We start from the raw sequence: 19,287 nt of genomic DNA, 5'->3' as shown, positions 1-19,287 counted from the left end.
CAGTATTCAACAGCAGACGCAGCTGCTGTTCTCTGGTCTGTGCCTTTCATCCATACTGAGAAGTGAACAATTAATCCTACACAAACAAAATAACCGTGCTGATGTCTTACCTTAAACAGGCGTAGTATGTTGGCCACCATGATGGAGACAGAGCTGGAGGAGGCTCCAATGACGCCCACCACCCTCTCAGGTTTGGTGATAATTGGCGATCCCCCGCCCAGACACTTGACATCTGTCCCGTCCTTCTCGATCAGAGCCTGCACGAAGGTGAGCGACTGCTCCAAGGCGTGAGTGTCCCTGGAGCAGGTGTCCAGCACACGGGCCCCCAGTGTGATGTTAGGCAGTAGATTATTGTCATTATTGATGCGGTCAAGGGCAAAGAGCATGGCCTCCAGTCTGTGTATACCCTTCTCCTTCTTCAGCTCCCCACATGGCTTGCCATCGTGGCCCCTGGCGTGTACTGGGAAGAGCCCACCTAAGGAGATATCCCCGTCAATGCGAATGGAGTTCAAATGTGTGTGTCCTGGCCCTTTGGGTTTGGCAGCCTGAGTGGCCTTGAGGGAGCCATAGAGGAGCAGCAGCAGCACCGGCACAATCAAGCTGTTTCGCTGACAGCCGGTCCGATCCGGTCTACACACCGGGGGCTGAAACATGACCATAGCCACACCGCACAACCAAACCCAGCAATCGGAAAACAACAGAAGCCAGGTATTATTTTATGATGGCCAGAGGGTTAATTGCAATACCTCTTGAAGCAGCTGGCACAGGAAAGGCTTCCTCTCATGTCTCTCCTCTCTTCCAGGCATTCAATTAATGTAGAATATGAGCTTGGCTCTTTCACAGGGTGTAATCCTGTTGTCTTCTCCTCTTTCACTCCCTCACTCCATCTTCTGACCACAGTGGTGGGCAGCTGCTCTTGTCTCGTGTCTGCTGTTATTCACAGGCTTGCCTATGGAGATCCTTCACTTGGGGCATTAGGAAGAACAAAGGTGAACGATAAGCTTTTTCTCTCTGTCTCTCCCCTCCTCTCTCTCTCTCTCTCTCTCTCTCTCTCTCTGTTTCTTTCCTCTCCACCTCAATCAGAAGTTTTTAATCTCCCCGAGTTCCCCTGGGCAAGGATTTGGTATATGTCAGAGCCCTCAGGCCTGCTTAGGTCCACAGGCTTCGGAGTGAATTCCTGAAAGATGAAAAAGAGTAGAGTAGTGAGACAGTGCACAGTGAAAACAGAAAAAAAAAGAATTTGTATTGGTATAAGCTTTTCAAAACCTTTTTTTTTTTTTTTGCTTAACCTTTTTACTGCAGCGTTATGTGGAATGAAGAGACAGCTCTGCTCCCAAACTCATTCCTCTCTCTCTTATAGAGCCTTTCTGCATCTACCATTTTGAATTCAAAAAGGTTTCCATGAACTCTCAAAGTCGACAGGGTTGAGTGTCAGATCTCAGTGCTTCGTTTTCGTCAGCCTTGTCAGCAGACGCACTCAGCCTCTATCGCAATATTGCGACAATCTTAGACTATTATAGTTCTTATTTCTGTTGTATTTCTGGCAAACCGAAACAGTTGTATGGTTGCAGTAAAACAAGACTGTGCTGTCACAATTGGCAGTAGTGGTTAGGTTGTTAGGGTTGGACTTTATATTAAAAACTTTCCTACAGGCCATTGTCATTGATTCTTTAATGAATAAACAAACAATTCTTACACCTATTTTCCTTAGTAAACAGAAAGATACAACCATACACCTGCTGAATTCAACTTTCTCTCACTGAATCAACACGAGCCTAAATGCCTTCCAACAATCATCAACTCTATTTGGTCAAAATAAAACCGTAGACGTGAAAACATTTTGGCTCTACATACTGTTTATCCCTGCCGTTGCTGGCCTCGCTGAACAGAGTCTGGCACTGAGCAGCGGCTCTCACTCGTTCTTCGAAGGCAGACCATCAAATTAGCAAAAAACAAAAATAAAAATCTGAACAAAAAAAACAAAAAAACAAGCGCAACGGACATATCCACTCAATCGCCAAATCCTATTAGGTTGCTATTCTGTGTTGGTATTTTCCAACAAAATGACCATTTTCTAGTAAATGTGTCGCCATTGCTGACACAGTATTTCTTCAAAGCCAGTCATATCACTAGAAACATTAAGGGTTTAAAAAGAAGTTCAGAAGGACTGAATAGGCTGCCGTTGAAGCTGATCTCTTTGTGCCAAATGATCCACTCCAACATTACCTTGGTATTTCTGCTTACTACAGGCAAAATCAATTATATATATTATAATGGAATTCACATGTGGGCCTCAGAGTCTCTGCCTTCCAGGAGTAGAAAAGTACAACAAACCAGTGGGGGTATGGTCTAAGAAATGAGTTTTAAATTCTAATTATGTTATTACAGGTGGAGAGCAGCTTTTATATCCAAAGTTGGAGAGAAGAAAAATATCCACCCAAAGAAATCCCTGCACTAAGCAAGCTGACTCCTGATTCTGAGCCGCCATTAACACAGCAGAAACTGCATGTTTTCAAAGGAGACTGAAATATTATCCAGATCACTGGTGCCTGTAATTTAAGCCATGAAGGAATATATATTTTATATGTACTGATCACACATAGAAACAAAGCTCCAACACACTAAAAATTTGAAAAGCTTATTTTCAGCTCAGTGATGGCAGTTATCCTTCACTAGGGCTGGAACTGACAATTATTTTCATTATCGATTAATCTTCTGATTATTTTTTCAATTTCTTGCTTGATCTATAAAACATCAAATAGCGAAAAATTGACATAATCATTTCCGGCAACCTAAGGTGATGTCTTCAAATAGCTTTATTGTATGCACAATTCAAAATTGTATGACTGGATAAGTCATACAAGACTAATCCTCACAGTGGAGAAGCTCCAATGTTTGGCATTTGTCTTCAAAAATTGACATAAAATGTGACTCTATATAAAATAGTTGCAAATTATGTTTTGATGTGGTTCTGTTCATTGTTTTACTGCTATGATGGTTATTAGATGCGGGTTCTGTACAGATTCAACTGTTGTAAACAAGCTGCTGAGGTACATAATGCAAATATAAAGCTGCATTTTGAGTTTCTAAGCTCCATCCTGTAATGCAAATCTACACACCCTGACACTTTCATTCCTTCCCTTCACCTTTCTTCTCCCTCTGACACACACACACACACACACAATTCATGGATGCCATATATAGACACAAAATATGCCACTACAAGCTATCTTGTATGTACATATCTACACCCTGTTCATTCCTGAAGCTGTAATAGGCTCTGAAGGAACAATCTCCGTGCACACAGTCACAGAATAGGGCTGTAGACATTGGTTTTCCAGCAGAGTGGGGTGAAGCCTTGGATCGGCAACGGCTGAGATTCATTGAGAGCACATTGGAAGTGACAAGGTCTTTTGAATACACCCAACTATCTCCTACTGAGAGAGAAGTAATTTTTCAGAGGTGATTCACTGCAGGTCCACTTTAAGTGGTGCAGAGCAGATGACGACTGGAAAGCTGGCCAACTCACCTTAGCCCCCATAACCCAATACAAACCATGCACCAGTATATCTAATATCAGAGCATTCACTGAGGACAAGGCAGTGAGCTGCCAACACAGCTCGGTATAGATAGGCAAAAGAGAAAAATACAGCTGTAAACATTGAAGAGTTCTGTTCTGCAAGCCTGCAGATTTCAAGACAGATGTCATCAAACTTCATGTTTGTACAAAAGAAGAGCTGGTGGGGAGACAGCTCGTGTGTCTCCCTCAGACTGAAAACAGCCAGCCAATCTGAAGGAGTATCTCGAGTGCAACTGACGGAAAAAGATCTGGCACCCCACAAGATTGCATCACGCATTATCATGTTGATCAGCTTGTTTTGTCTTGTTCCAGATGAATATCTTATAGTGTCTTCTCTTTGACCCCGGTAGGTAATTCAGTCTTTAATCTTAAAGATCTCAATGCTATGGGGGTGGGTTAGCTATATTCACCGATTAAATCATTTCAGAAATTACCATCACTCTGCTGAAAAATCCCATTTTCATCAAGACCACCTTTCAGAGCTCTATTCAACATGACATGTAGTGATATAGTAACTGAATGGAGAGCGCACTATTAGCATACTTAGTGAAATCCAGTTACACAGTATCAAGGTTTTCACTGTGTATCTTTTTTCCAGAACTCAGCTGTAATATACGGTATGTAACACGGACCCCACCCCATCTCAGTTCTGGTTTGCATGTGAGGCACATCAATGAACACAGTGTGGAAAAAAAGGGGGAAAAAAAGAGGTTACAAGGACGCTGAATGAGAAGACAAAGTGTGTGTATATGTATAGATCAGCACGTAATGGTATACCTCAATACTCCTGTACAGCAGAGACAAAAAAAGCTTACCAGCTACAAAACGGCAAAGAGAGCTGCAGGAATTACAGAAGATTCCAATCACAAGAACCTTTCCTAAGGTGCAAAAGCTTGTTTCTGAATAGACAGCGTTTGTTTCAAAAGGCCTTACAATAACCTTCAGGCAAATAAATGTGCGTCGTTACATGACCACGTAAGCTACACCAGCACCTGAATCTCCAGTGACACCTTCATTCTGAAAAGTGCAAAAGCTGTCTGTTTACAATAATACGTTGTCAACAATTTAAAGACGTTCTGTTTTTACTCTCTGCGCATTGAAAATGTCTCTTTTGGCAACTTCATCATAGAAGATTTAACTTCCTGAGTATTCTCGACTTAGACATTACCCAATAAAAAGATTTTTAATGGGCACAGGAAGACACCGTGTGGGTGTCGTTCTACATTGTGTCAGTCTCGCTGCGCCTACACACCTGTCACCAAGACTAGTTTTCAAGAATACTGACCATTTTAATATTTAGAGAGTGTTGCAACAGTTTGCTGATGATTGAGGGAGGTCTGGAAACAGTTTGTGTTTTAATAAACCATAAATGGTGAAGTCACTGGGGAAGATGTGATCCAGAAACATCTGCAAACACACTGCAGACCTGGGTTGCTAAGAGTAACAATGCTACAAAGAGGTTCTCTTTTCACTGGGAAGTAAGCGTCCTTTACACTCTCTTCAACCCGCCTGCCCTTACAAATGCAAAAAATGTAACATGTGCTCTCCTTGAAGATGAAGAAAGTGTTGTGAAGACCCTACACCTTGAAACTCCCTCGTATTTTTTGCCACTTCACATAAGAAATTGCACAGCTCTAGCCCAAGCATTTTACAGTCCAATCAGTATTGCAAAAGGAACATAATAAATACAAACAGAGACACATCTGAAATAAATGTATATTTATTTTCGGAAGATTATTCCTCACTTCATCTTCTGAGACCTGAGAGCAGCTGCTGGTTGGCAAAGCCAGCCAAGGAAACTTTTAGAGATGCACTGTAGCTCTCCCCTCACAGATGGGCAGGAGGGGCTCTCTAATTGACACTCCAGCATGTTGATGCTGCGCAGCAGATCAATAGAAAGGTAGAAGAAGGCTGCCCTGAGGAAAATGAATGGAGAGAGCGGGGCTAAGCTGCACACAAGGACTGGAGAGATTAGGAGAGGATGCCACTATGTTTATAGTCAAAGAAAAAATGAGTGAAATGAGCCTTAAAAAGATGCATCAATAAGAACAGACCAGACTTTCAATGTTGCTCTTTGTTCACATTTGTCAGTGGTCTGGGGGTAATACCTTAATTTTTGAGCAGCAAAACCAGAAAACTGCAATGCAATTAGTGCAATTCACTAAACTGAGCTGGCCATCTGTCACTGAGCTGCTTTTTCAGCATATCAACTTTTCCCAGCCTAAAGAATTCTCTGACACTGTTCTAACAGTAAGCATTCAAGGATTTTTGCCAGCATTTTTTTTCGTATTATTATTACTGTATTATTGCTCTGTTATTGTTAGCCGCATTGCGATCTTCAGTATCATATTGTGCAGCATCATACAGCATTCCAACCAATAATAATCAGCATCTATAGTTACATTAGATAAAAATAATGAACTATTTAGGACGGCAATAAACATTTATTTTCATCAAGGATTAATCTGCTGTTTATTTTCTCGCTAATTAAATGAATCGTCTTGTGCAAAAAATGTCAGGAAGAAGTGAAAAACTTCCATTATTGTTTTCCAAAATCCAAAGTGATGTTTTCAAATGTCTTGTTTTGTCCACAACAGTCCAAAGCCCACAGATAATCAGTTTACAATTATATAGAACAGACAAAAACAGGAAATGCTTACACTAGAGAAACAAAAACTAGAGGGTGCTTAAGGTTTCTGGAATGAGGGATAAGAATGATGAAAACAGAATTATCAAATTCATTTTTTATCCGCAAGGACTGGGTATCTTTCAAAAATTCCAAGTCCAGTACCAATACCATGACTTTGATACAAATTCCTGAATGACACTTTTGTCAATACCAATTTCAGAAAAATCTATGTTCAGAAAATAACATTACAGCCAAATTATTCCTTCAAAGGAGGAAGCTCAGGGAACCGTTCTTTCTCAGTACACTTTACTCAACCTGGATAACTGCACTAAAAGGAAGAAACTGATGGAATACTTGTACAGTCTCGAACTATATCAAAATATAAATAACTGTCAAACGTAAGAGGGCAACAAAACCCCATGGTAGCGTCTAGTCACAGTGCTAACAAACAGCTAGCCCGGGTCTGACAACAGTCCACCAAGTCAACTTCATAACATTTCTCTCATTCTGTCGGTCTGTAAGGAACACCATGTTTGCCCTCAGAATCACCCTGCCTCAGGTGCAGGTTGTCCATTTCAGCAGTGGTGAGGAGAGGATGCGCCGGTTACTGATGTTGTTAACGAACTCACTGACAAGCAGATACAGGTTCGCTGCGCTGGCTAGCTAACAAGCAGCACAAGCACAAAGTTTACTTAGTTATCTGTGCAGATAAGCAACTGGCCATCAATGTTTACATTTTCTTATCCCGTAAATGGCATAACATTCTGTGATGCGTAAGGCTGGACAGCCAATCGCCAGTATCATTAGATCTCGGTACAAGCATGCTGCAAGCTCATTGGCTCACTGATACTGATGAGAGGTCATCTTTAGATATAGAAATTTGCTACCGGATGACAAGGCATTTTTTTGATACTCTATAGTATTGCAAATCGGTCAGTGCCACAAACATATCGATATCAGATCAATTAGTTAACCGTTCCTGCTCTCAAGTTCTTAGAACAATTAAATATATCACAAGTGCAGGGATCATAACTGTTACAAAACACAAAACATAGTTTTATATTTTTCTTTAAGCGATAGGACTTGTTCAAGAAGTATGATAATTTTCTTCACTGCACTGTTGCTACTACAGTATTTGCATAATTTCTTACAGGAAATCTTCATGCCTTAATACACCCCCATGCATCACTACTGAAAGTCTTGATGAACAGAGTCTTTATTGCCAGCTGTCACACTATGCATCTGAAACAAAGAGGAATCTTGATACCAGTTTGTGTCATTCTTCACAATAGAAAGGAGCCCCCACTCACTGAGATCTGTGCAGCTTGAATGTGGGGGTTTGTCTCTCTTGGGTTTCAAAGTGTTTTTAAGCTGCAGCACCTCAGCCAAGCCTAGCAGGGCTTGAGCCGTGTTTCCCTCCATTTTTGAATACTCCACAATGATAACTGATTACAGTTGGTAAAGAGCAGACTTCCTCTCAAAGCAGAGCTGGGTCTACTGCAGACTGCAACAGCCAAATTATGCAAACAGCTAAAGCTTTCAACACAATTGTCATATAAGCTGACCACAAATTTTAGTTTGCTCTAATTATGACACTTGTTTGGCTCAATGTGCCTCCATTTTTATTCTGCACTACCTTAACCATTTTTACACAACTGAGCATTTATACACAGCTGCACCAGGTATAAATGCTGCTAAAGAGCCGAGATACAGCTTGTCAGAATCAGTTTCCACAATAAATCCTTATCAATCGTTTACTCAGTATGATCATCTTTACAATCGGGGGGGGGGGGGGGGGGGGGGCAGAAATAAGCATTTAGGCTATAATAATGAGTATCATTTTTTAGAAAATTTCTATAGCACTCGAAGCACTCTAGATTCTGACTTTTAATAATAATTTAAAGATCTTTTCAGTCGTGAAATTCAATACAGAGGACAGCTAATTATGACTAGTTACTGCAATAAAGTTACTGCCAGTGTTGCAGTGTAAGAGATGTCCTAATTGCTTGGTTTGTGAGTAAAGCCAGGATGTGCAATACTATCTGCGTATTTGTTTCTCAACTTTCTGTACACCCGAATTCATCCTAAAGGAGTGTAGGGACAAAAGTAATTCATCTATTGATGATTTTTTTCTAATAATCAATTATTTTGTTTATAAAATATGTCATGAAAACTCTAATCACAATTTCCCAGAAACCTGACTGTTCAGATCGCTATAATTGTCTGATCAGCTGCCAAAAACCCAAAGATATTCAATTGTCAATGATATGGTGACAGGGAAAAGCTGCAAATCTTCACATTTTCACATCATTTTTGACTGTCAAGTGGTTATCAAAATGTATGCCAATTTATTTTCTGTTATTATATTAATGATTAATTAATCAACTAATGTCTCAGTGTGTGGATAAAAACAAAACAAAAAAAACCCCAAAGTGGCTACATGTGAATTCTTCACAATGAAGTAACAAACAGGTTAACAGCTGTGTTCATTCAAATTGATGGGCTCATGTCCGGTATGATGTATGTAATTTGCACATCACTGGCAGAGGTGTCTACTGGGAAAAGCATTTTTACAAAGAAGAAAATGATTCAAATGATCCCAATCTTTTTTCCCCTTGACATCTGATGTGTTTTGTCACTGTTGGATATAAAGAGAGATGGGAGCAGGGCGCTTGAATATTTTAACTCTGGGGCACATTAATTACAGAAACAGCAAAATGCAGTTGACAGTTGTGATTTATTTAGAACTCTCAGATATGTGGTGAGTCTTGCTAAGACATGATATTATGCAATAGCTGACTGTGGCCGTTTGATTTCCCTTTGCTGAGAACCCTGAGGAAACACGGTTGCAATTTATCTCTTGAAATATCAACTTTATGACAACCACACCAGAGAGCCGCTCCATTTCTGTGCCAGCTACAGAAATTTTAGGACATGCAAACAAGGCTTGTTAACACGAAGCCAGAGCTGTGCTTTTCCAGCACAGCGAATGTAATGTGTTGTTTTGAAGATACCGTAAGTCATTTGGAAGAGAGGAAGGTTGAGAACAGTGCAGGGAAGAAGAAATGGGCCATCCCTAAATTTTTTTGTTTACTTGCACTGGATGCTTTTCTGTGCAGGCTAATGGAGGGCTAAGATCACTGAGCTGCATCTAGCAGGAGATAAATGGACTGAAATGTGAGAACAAGCCATGATTTTCCAGCCCTGAAAGAGCAGAGGGAGAAATCTCATGCTGCTTAAAAAGGATGAAGATGCTATGAAAGGAAACCATTGGGAAATCAGAAGAGCATATAAAACTGTTGACTTCCCTTTCACTGACTGACTGATTCAATGACTAACATCACGCTATAATGATGAAATACACAGTCACACCCCCATGTTCTTCAGTCCGGGCCTTCGTCTTTACAGAGCCTTACCCTTTATTCGCTGAGTCTCCTATACTCTTGTTTAGGCTCTCCTTGTGGGAAAAAAAAGCATCAACTCTACTTGTTATTCATCAGAGCTGCCAGGTTTCCTCCCTATAAAGCTTTCAATTCCCACCTATCATCACACCCACGACTTGGAGCCTGGATTGAATATGATTCAGAGCGCAGGCTTGAATCTCAAATCTACAGGTTAAAATATATCCAAACGTCCTGGGCTCTTAAAGCTTCTGGCGCTGAAGGCTGCTCTCTCACTTGCCCGCTCTGTGCGGCTGGTTAATGGTCCAGTAAAAAGATGGCATGAGGTGAACCATCTCCAGCCTCCTGTTGACTCTAAGCGGTGCTTGGTAATGATGCCTATCATACTTCATCTTGTGGGTAAAATACACTTTTTTTTTCAACCTTGTTTTTTAGAACACAAAATAGAACGGCTTAGTATGCACAGAGCTGAAATGTAAAGACAGCTATATCACAAGCCATCACTGTGAAGCGTGCCCTAGAAAGTGTCTGTGTAGGGGGAGACGGGGAGGGGGTCACAGTCAATACAGAAGGCTGCTTCTTCTCAGACACATTGATTGATTTACTGTATCTGTTGAGCTAGACCTGCCTGTCTGTCAGGATTAAAGAATTTGTCTTATCAAACCTGTGCCCCCGAGAGACCTATTTTCAACCGAATCACTTGGTGCTGCAACATATGGAAAACTAGGGCATATCAGCAAGAACGAGCGGTTTGGAAGTATAGTCTGTGTTTGCACGATTTCTCAAGATAATGGGAACAACACGATGTAGAGTCGCACAAACATCAAGTGCCTGAGTGAAAGCTGCAGTTGAGATTTGGAGCTCAATCTGACCTCAGATCTGCTTATTGGATTTGAATCCTATCACGTCTCTTATCAAACCATTTTACATAAGCTGTTGGGAAAAGAGTAAAATGCATGGCAGAGTAAAGCCTTCCAAGACCAGAGCCATCACCTGCATCACCTCCACAAAACCGTGCATAAACTTTTAATCTCCTGCATCTTGTACAAAATTCATAAATCCTGGGACTCTGGGGAGTTAATTCAGAACCCCCTTCTATGTACAATTTTGTCAGTATCTCCAACACATCCAGAGTAAGGAACTTGTCTAATCCAGTCTATCAGAGAAGACACACTATGGTCTGATGAAACGTGAAAATTTAAGTGTCTGCACCTATTACTTATTTGGAAAAACACAAGGTCTACAACCAAACATCGCAAGAGAGGATCATGGGTCAGCTTTTGTATTCCAAATGTCAAACAAATCTGTACAAAAAATAAATAAAAGGAACAATGAAAAAACAAGACAGACTCTCATTAAACCATTTTTTCTCAAATTCTGCACAAAATAGCTGGGATACATGCCAAACCAAAATCTGTTAAAAATCAAGCTTTGGTCCAACTTGCAGAGTCTGAGCCAATCAATTTGAACGACGTTAACCTGCGGAAGCTGTCTCAGTGTTGTCCAGCCCTCCCTGTACTTAAAACAGTGAGAAGTGCTGAAATAGGCCGCATAAAATTCAGTTTCTTGTGCAATTTAATTAATTGTATTTCATGTTCAAAAAGAAAATTATATATTTGCAAAAAACACATCAAATACATATGTGTTGTTCCAAGACGAGGACGACAGTTTCTAGGATGTAACCACCGAACCATCTGTTTAACCTCAGTTGCATACAATCACGGATCACACAGTAAACCAGGTTTATCCAGCCAAGGGAGCCCGTTTAGTCGCTCCTGGGTCTGAGTGTAAGAGCAGCTGCTGTCAGCTCCGGCACACACACACCGACTCTAATGTAACACAAACCGAGCCGAAAAAAACGGAACCGCACGATTTAGCAATAGGTCCGTGCCCTCCGCCCAGTTCATAGTCAGTTCCGCGGTGGGCTGTCCAAGTATCAAACGTGACCGTAATTGCCTCCTCTTCACCTGGACGCAGGTCCAGTTTTGGAGAGGTTTGGGGCTCTCATCAGATGCAATCTTTAGTCAATATGAGTTTCTGGAAGTGGAACTTCATAAAATCGAACTCTGTGCCCCTGGTTGCTTCCACCCAACGTTAAAGAGCTAGCCGAAGTTAATAACGAGCATAACAACTAGCTAGTTAGCAAGCTAGCTAAAACGTTGGTTGATTCATTTGAATAACAGCAACGGTAACTGACTTTCCGTTTGGCGATTTACTAAAATCACTTGAGGTGACTAAACCCTGTGTTTTCTTCCAGAGTCCTGGCTATTTATTGTGTCGAAGTAGCCACCTCTGCGTAGTTTGATACGTTTTAATTAAAATCTGCTAACTTCACCTGGCTTCCTTTTGACTTCAAGGGTACTTCTAATTGGAGAGTGACTGGCAGTGACTATTTCGCCGTTTCATCCAGGGGGCGCTGTTTCACCGGAAACAAATCCCACTGAAAAACAGTGGAAAGAGGACCTTCTTGACATGAATTTGAGTTATTTGATATATATGGATGAAAATAATATCTTGAATAATATATCATAGGAGACCTAGCTTCAGTTTGCTCACATGAAAATACTGAATGTGTGTCCAAGATGAGAGACCCAGTTATTTGGTTATTTGCCCTGCTTTTTAATAACCGATCCCTTGACTTTTCGTGCAGTCAGATGCCTTGAGGCGCTACTCAAAATGAATGGTAACATTGCTTTGTCTCATGTCTACCGCTTAAACATTACTGGAATAATCAGTCGGTCTGCCAGGTGAAAATTAATTGGTATCATTTAATCTTCTCAGTCACTTTTGAAGCAATATAATAATGCCAAATGTTCTCCAATTGTAGCCTCACAAGTGTGAGGATGTGCTACTTTATTTAACATATATGAGTAGGCTGAATAAATTTGGCTTTTTTGACTATTGATTGGATTAAACAAGGAATTTCTAGATGTCACCTTGAAATTTGGGAAATTATAATTCCCATTTTCCACCATTTCATACATAACATTATTAATTGATTAACAATTAATCACCATATTAAAGCCCTATTTATGGCTGGTTGAAGTTTGAATAACAACTTTCTATGATGTTAGCTGTGTATCTGTCAGCTTGTTTTCATGTATATCTGCCCCCTGGTGACCAAAATGAATCAATGCACCAATGCAGCGATCAATGCAGCCTATCCTCTGTTTTTCTGATTTTTGATGATCTGGTTGACCTTTTAGGTATTCACCACAAGATTATACCTAAAGAAATGGCAAATAGAGCCTTCTGTTGGCAGTCTGTGAATCGTAGTCTTCTTAAAATGCATGTAAATGGTCTTTTGAGCTCATGACTTTAGAAGTCAAATAGCCCTCAGAAAGACAATTCTGAAAGTGGTAATGCCACTGAGGAGAAAAACTCTACCAGTAATTATTAAATTCATAATGGTGGTCTGTGAACCCACTAGAGAAGTTTGGACAAGCTTCATAAAATGTTAAAATTCAATAAGGACAGAAAGAAATTAGGATGGTGAAGTGTATTTTCACACATGATCAGACAAGAATTCATTACCACAGTCCCATTGGTGCAAAGAGGCAGCATCATCCCCATCAGACCATCTTTAGACCAGTGCGTTCAGTCCCGTTGTAGTGCTTCATTTTCCAAATCAGAGGCAACTTTATAACCAGTACTGATTAAATGTGTGAAAATCATTCTGATTTTTGTGTAGGATAATGGCTTTTCATGCTGCAACAGGTGCTGGATCTATGGGCTGTTCTACAGAGAGACTTTATCATGCATGTGGAGAATCCATATGCATAATTGATTAGATTATACTGCCAGCTCATGAGTGTGAACACCTGTTCCTTGACCTATAACTGTACCTTTCAGTTACCTTCAGGGTGAATTCTTGGTCTAGTTTAAAATGTTTACATTGAGAAAATGAATGTGGATTTTCTGGAACAAAGCCCAGATTATCCTTCAAACTCTTGTGTGAAACCAAGCACAAACACACTCAGAGTTGCAGATGAGCGGTCTGCAGCCCACAGGTCCTTTGAGACCTGCAGCAGATGTTGGTAGTGTGGGGTCTTCTTCCAAAGCTGCAGGTGGGCAAGATTACTCCCCATGTATTGCATGGCCAGTGTGTAGGTTGCAACGCTTTCTGTTCACCAGTTCTGAATGTCCACAAAACGGCAACTGGCAACAGTCATAGCTGATTTCTTTGTTATGATGAAACACCTGCAGGAATCTTCGACAGTGCTTGTCAATAAGGACTCCGTCAATAAGGATTATCTGGTGAAATGTGACAGCATCTCAACCACACCAAAAATGGTTTATGAGAGTTTAGGGGTTGCAGCAGACACTCAGAAACCAGTAATGTAAGGCGCTGACATTACTAGTTCTGTAGGAACAGGTGATTGGATAACAGGATGATTTTGCTTGAATGGAGATTAGCAAGCAATTAGAGATTGCTTGTCACTCTGTTCAGGATGGGCCTCATAAAATGTTGGCTACAACTTGTGTCAAGCTGTACAGTGTCAGTTTTGAGGCTTGTCAAATTGTGCGATGAATGCCTGGTGAATTGTCACTGTCTTTTCTAGCAATTGAAAAATTGCATTTCCAGTAGATACATACATACCGATGTGCATATCTATGGCAGTATTCATGCCATTGGTTTGAACACGGTGGTCGTAGCAGCACTCACATTGTGGTACTTTGATTTATGCATTTCTGGCACCGTCACAATTTTGATGCAGCCTGTTGCCAAAGCCCCAAATTAGCCAACGACATATGTCTCACAGTGTGATGTAGCACCACTGTTGTGGACTGATGGATAAAGATTTCTCCCAGTTTCTTTTAGGACTGTCAATTTCTTCTGTGACAGCCCACATTTGCACAGCATATATTTAGGATTATTAAGGTCGAATCGTTGCCAAAGTGTAACCAGGTGTTAGACTTCAACTCTAGAGGGAGTAATACTGTTGTGCCCACTGATGGAGACTATCCTGAAAAATAGGACAATAACAAGCCAACTAAAGCAATTCCACTGCATCTTTGGGAAGGACCAAAGAAATCCAAGTAACAGAAATTTCTAACATCAGCCTCCAACTAAATATGCACACTTGTCTGAACTCCACAGCAGAATACAGGTCTTTACAAGTGTGTAATTGCTATGTGCCACATTGGAAGACAGCACAACAATGTAATCTCAAATGAGATTATCTGAATGAAAAAGAAAGGGACATTGTTAGAGGAGAAAGATGTCTCTTCGAGAAAATAATACTGCCTCTCTGTCTGCATTCATGTCACAATTCAAACATCAGTTTACACTGCCGTGACTTCACAAGTTGCCCTGAACGCTGTAACAAGTCTTCAGGGGCAGGAGAGAAGGATGTCACTGACAATTTTATAGAGTGCAAAGCTTGACTGCTAATGAGTTTGTTTTTTTTTTATCAGTGGCAAACAAAACAACTAATTTCCTGCACAGAAATCACAAAAACCATGGCAGTGTTTCTGATTGTGATTTACCTTGTGTTGTTGTTGTGCACAAATAAATGGACATTCGGTGATTTGCTGTTAACCAAAGTCTTGTGGAATTTTGCTCATTTGTGACATTGTTTTGTTTGACACTGCGCAGCCTTTAGAACGCCCTCTGAAACAATTCTAGTAATCTTTCCTTTTACTTGAAACAGTTTTGCTCAATGGCCATTTTGGCCCAGTCACAACAGCATCCCGGTGCAGTATGTGGACATCTCCGCTGAACGTTTAATCAGGTGCTAATTAACTGACACAACCTTAGAAACCAATTTATGATTGCTATTCTCCACCCATTCATCACCCAATATGTTTAACAAAGATATATTCAGAAATCCATTAGGAAGATGGCGCTATATTGTCAGTATCTGAGGTAATAACTAAACAAGGAAATGACTGCGACTGGAGACCAAATTAATTTTAAAAAGTTAGCGCCACTTATTAAACTGCCATCCCATTTGCTGTGATGGGCGTAAGCGTTTAACTGTACAAACACATCAACTCGAGCCCTGCGTCCACATACAAAACAATAACGCTGGTGAATTTGAAAAGTGCAACGAAGTGTGGCTGATGAGATATGCATAAATTCATGAACAGGTGTAATGTGTGCCATAAAGGTGGCCTTTCAGCACAAAGTGAGAGTGATTGCAAATTATTTATGTTAATTTTTGAATACATGCAAACTCACGGTCATGCATCGCATCAACCTCACGTCCAGAATAACACCTGTAATAGCGGATTTCTGAAACCACTGCTGTGTTTGGAATAGTGTGATGAAGGAAATGTCAGGCAATCCCAAATCTCATTAGGATTCTTGTCTGGTAGCTATGAGTGTCTGGACAAACTTTTGTGCCAATCCATCTAGTATATGTTGAGATATTTCTCTGGATGAATGAAACTTTTGACCTACTGGTGGCAAGAATAAAAGACAAGGGACCGCCAAAGCCAGCAGGGTTCATCCTCTGGGGTCCATTAATGTCTGTTGCATTCAGGGCTTCCATACCATTAAGATGAATTAAGATATTTCAGCCTGGATCAAAGAGGAACAACATCCAGCTAACCGACATTCTCATCCCCAGAGCCACACAGCTAATGTATCTAAAGACACTACTGAAATGTTTACGTATGTTAAAACCATAAAAACAAATCTTACTAATAGTCCATGTAAAACTAAAGATGTTTACATGATGTATTTATGTATCAATAATCACATTCTTATGTCATAAGAGAACACACTCAATTGATCAAACTTCCCATAAAGACAATAACATGTCTTAAATGGTCTCTTTGAATGCCAGTAATAGCTGAGACTCCACATGCGTTACTCAGGCAGTGCTTTCTCTTGCTAAGAGCATCATCATGCAGACAATTACATTACAATGTAAACCAGTACACTTCCAACACACACACACCAAAAAAAGTCCTTCCACTTTGGCTAAAACATTTACATTTGGGATTTCAAGGTTTCCCCTTAATAACAGTAATATGTTAATTTGGTCATTTAAAATTCTTTTCATCCTCTTTCATGATGTTTTTTAATTATCTGATAATAAAAAGATATCTTATATACCGGTTGTTTTCTTCCACTTGCCTTCTCTTACCTTCCAAGCTTATAAAATACCCAGCAGGATAACAAAGGAAGAGGAAAAAATCAATGTAATTGAACGCTGTGTGGTCACCGCGAGTGTAGATACAATTCTCTGATGCTAAAATGTGCAGAAGCATCTTCCTGCGCTCACATGAGCCAGCGGCTGCACCGCTGAACAAAGTCTGGAGGGCCGAGATTTGATGACGTAAAGCTTCAGGGTTTGAAACCTGCAGCATGCAAAGGAAAAGGAAGTGCCGCTGACTGATTGCTCTTTTTCTCCGATCCTAGTCGTCATGGAGATGGTAGTAACTTGTCGTAATGTCAGGGTTTGATGTCGCTCATTAGGCCAGTAATGATTTGTGGATGGATTGTAGGTGTGTGAGCTGTGTCTCATTTGAAGCCACACAGTGGCATCCAGGGTACTTCAGACACTCGTGTTTACTAGGAGATCTGAGCTATTTCATTGCTCCTAATGTCATGATTTACAGTCTGATGGCGGACCCTAATGGATCCGCTGCTACCCATCTTTTTGTTGAGCCGAATAATCAATGGAAATGTAGGTTTCAATCGTTTGCTCATACAGCACACTTTGATTATGTTTATGATGGTATTGCTATTACTAGGAGTACAAGTGGTGGTATTGGTATTATTATCATCATTATTATTGTTAATGTTGTGTGTTTTGGACTCCTGCTGCAACATTTATAACAGGTGGTACATCATTTTAGTGCCTGTGATGAGCCATTGTGGGAAATTCTGGCAGGGGATTTGCTTTTATGCCACACAGTTTGACTCCGCAACTCCCTAACAGATACAGAACATCTGTCAAAAATTCTCAGCAGTGTGACAGTGTGTTGGCAAAAACAGTCAATACTTCAGCTACAGGAAGCGGTATTCACCCATTCAAAACCTAACGGGAGCTCCATATTACATTTTGAAGCTACAGGAGACAAGAGTTTCGTTTTTAAACGATATTAGCATATTAGTTATATTAGTCAAAATCAGGCAGGAATCTAACATCCCATTCAGTGTTACTGAGACTACAATAATTAACCCTGTTCAGCCAAATTAAATTCTGGTGTTGGTACCCACAGAAGGGACAAGGCTTTTTTTAATTTTTAGATTGTTGTTGGGGCATTTTTTGGTTTTGTTGGCTCGGGACAAGAGTCAGTCAAAACTTGAGACAAAGATGCTTCCTAATTAGTAACAAGTGAGCGCTCTGATCAGAGAAGAAGAGCTATGAGTCGCCTGCTTTTGCTTCTCCCCTCCTTTGAAAAGCACAGACTGGCCGGTGTTGCTGTGTGCAATTTAATGACTTCTCAAGCCATGATTTCTGGCTAGTGAACTTTAAATTGCCAGAATAATTACCTGTCGCTGCCATTTGGAGCCGCCATCGCTGCCAGGTGTAGTTTCAAGCTATATGAACCCACATATTGTATGTTTACAGCAGCATCTGCAATGCTGACAGCTTGTGACAAAATTCAAAGCATTTTCACAGGACTGTGCCTTTCTGAGCAGGAATGCACCTTATATGCCTCAGATTGTAGGTTCTATGAATTTCTAAGTTTGCATCGTGGTGACATGAAGGAGTTCTTGGCATATAAAATCATACAGAGTTTGGGCCCCCAAGGCTTCGTGTTCCAGCCCTGGTCCTTTCCTTTTGACATTAAGACCGGAACATGCTCCCTCACAGGAAAAGCCCAGCTTCTGCCTTTTAATGAAAGGTGTTCATCATCACCTTGTCAGCAACAGTGTGTGACTACGACAGGTCGACGCCACTTAGGCTCCCTAAGGGGAGCTTCGGCTGTCAAGCAGAATTTGCAGTCCTGCCATTTTACCTTGACAGACGAACCGACCTGGACAGGACAGGAGACTGGGGCCACATAATGGGCCCTCCAGTTGTCTTCCCCTTAAAAAAAAAGTGAAATGGATGACATTTGTGTCTTATTTGAGTCCTTAGCTGCATCTTGTTCTGCTGTGCTAGTCATTCTGTGTTTGCACCAACAGATGAATCAGAGCATTACTTTCACCATCATTCATCACCCACGCCATCACATCACAGTCCTCGAAAGGCCCTCAAAGGTCAGTGTGGCGGAGATGACCGGTCTCTCCCTTGGCTGCTGCGAGCAAGTCCCTTCGCTTTGCCCCAGTTCCCCTGCATGGGTGACTCCTGATCGCAGGCGTAAGGGGGGTTACAGTAATACTAGCTGACATCCTGAGAAGCTGTGATTGCTTCGAGGGCTTTGTGGGCGGGCTGGGTGGACGGTGTGGGTGGCGGCGGAGGGATTGGGGCTGTGTCTCACAAGGACCTTTAACAGCCTTTTAAAAGCTCTGAGAGGGCCGGCCTGACGCCAGCCACTCACAGGAAAGAAATTGCTGACAGAGCTAAAGGGGAGGGAGGGCGGCGGCGAGGAGGCGAGCAGAAGCGCGCAGCAGTTCCTGGAATGCCTTTGAGTTCATCACGTAGTCCTGTGATCCCAGCGAAGATCTCACCACACCGCAACCTAATCGCCCTTACTGTTTTCACTGTGTAATTACAACCATTTGTGCTAAATAATTCATCAGGTGCAACCGCTGAAATAGCATCCAGCAC

General features: G+C 41.2%; 1 protein-coding gene across 1 annotated transcript in view; it reads right to left on the bottom strand.

Moving 5' to 3' along the window:
- Positions 1-671, bottom strand: part of LOC121612311 (metabotropic glutamate receptor 4-like) — a gene marked incomplete at its 5' end in the record, with an annotated part of 123,906 nt that extends 123,235 nt beyond the window's left edge. Inside the window, one exon of the mRNA XM_041945117.1 lies at positions 111-671. Coding sequence (XP_041801051.1) covers positions 111-671 — 561 coding nt within the window. The remainder of the gene's footprint in view (positions 1-110) is intronic.
- Between the last annotated feature and the right edge of the window lie 18,616 nt (positions 672-19,287).

This window comes from Chelmon rostratus, chromosome 2 (genome assembly GCF_017976325.1).
Source record: "Chelmon rostratus isolate fCheRos1 chromosome 2, fCheRos1.pri, whole genome shotgun sequence".
Classification (NCBI taxonomy): Eukaryota; Metazoa; Chordata; class Actinopteri; order Chaetodontiformes; family Chaetodontidae; genus Chelmon; species Chelmon rostratus.
The sequence above is the reverse complement of the archived record's forward strand: the minus strand, read 5'-3'. Positions and strand labels throughout refer to the sequence as shown.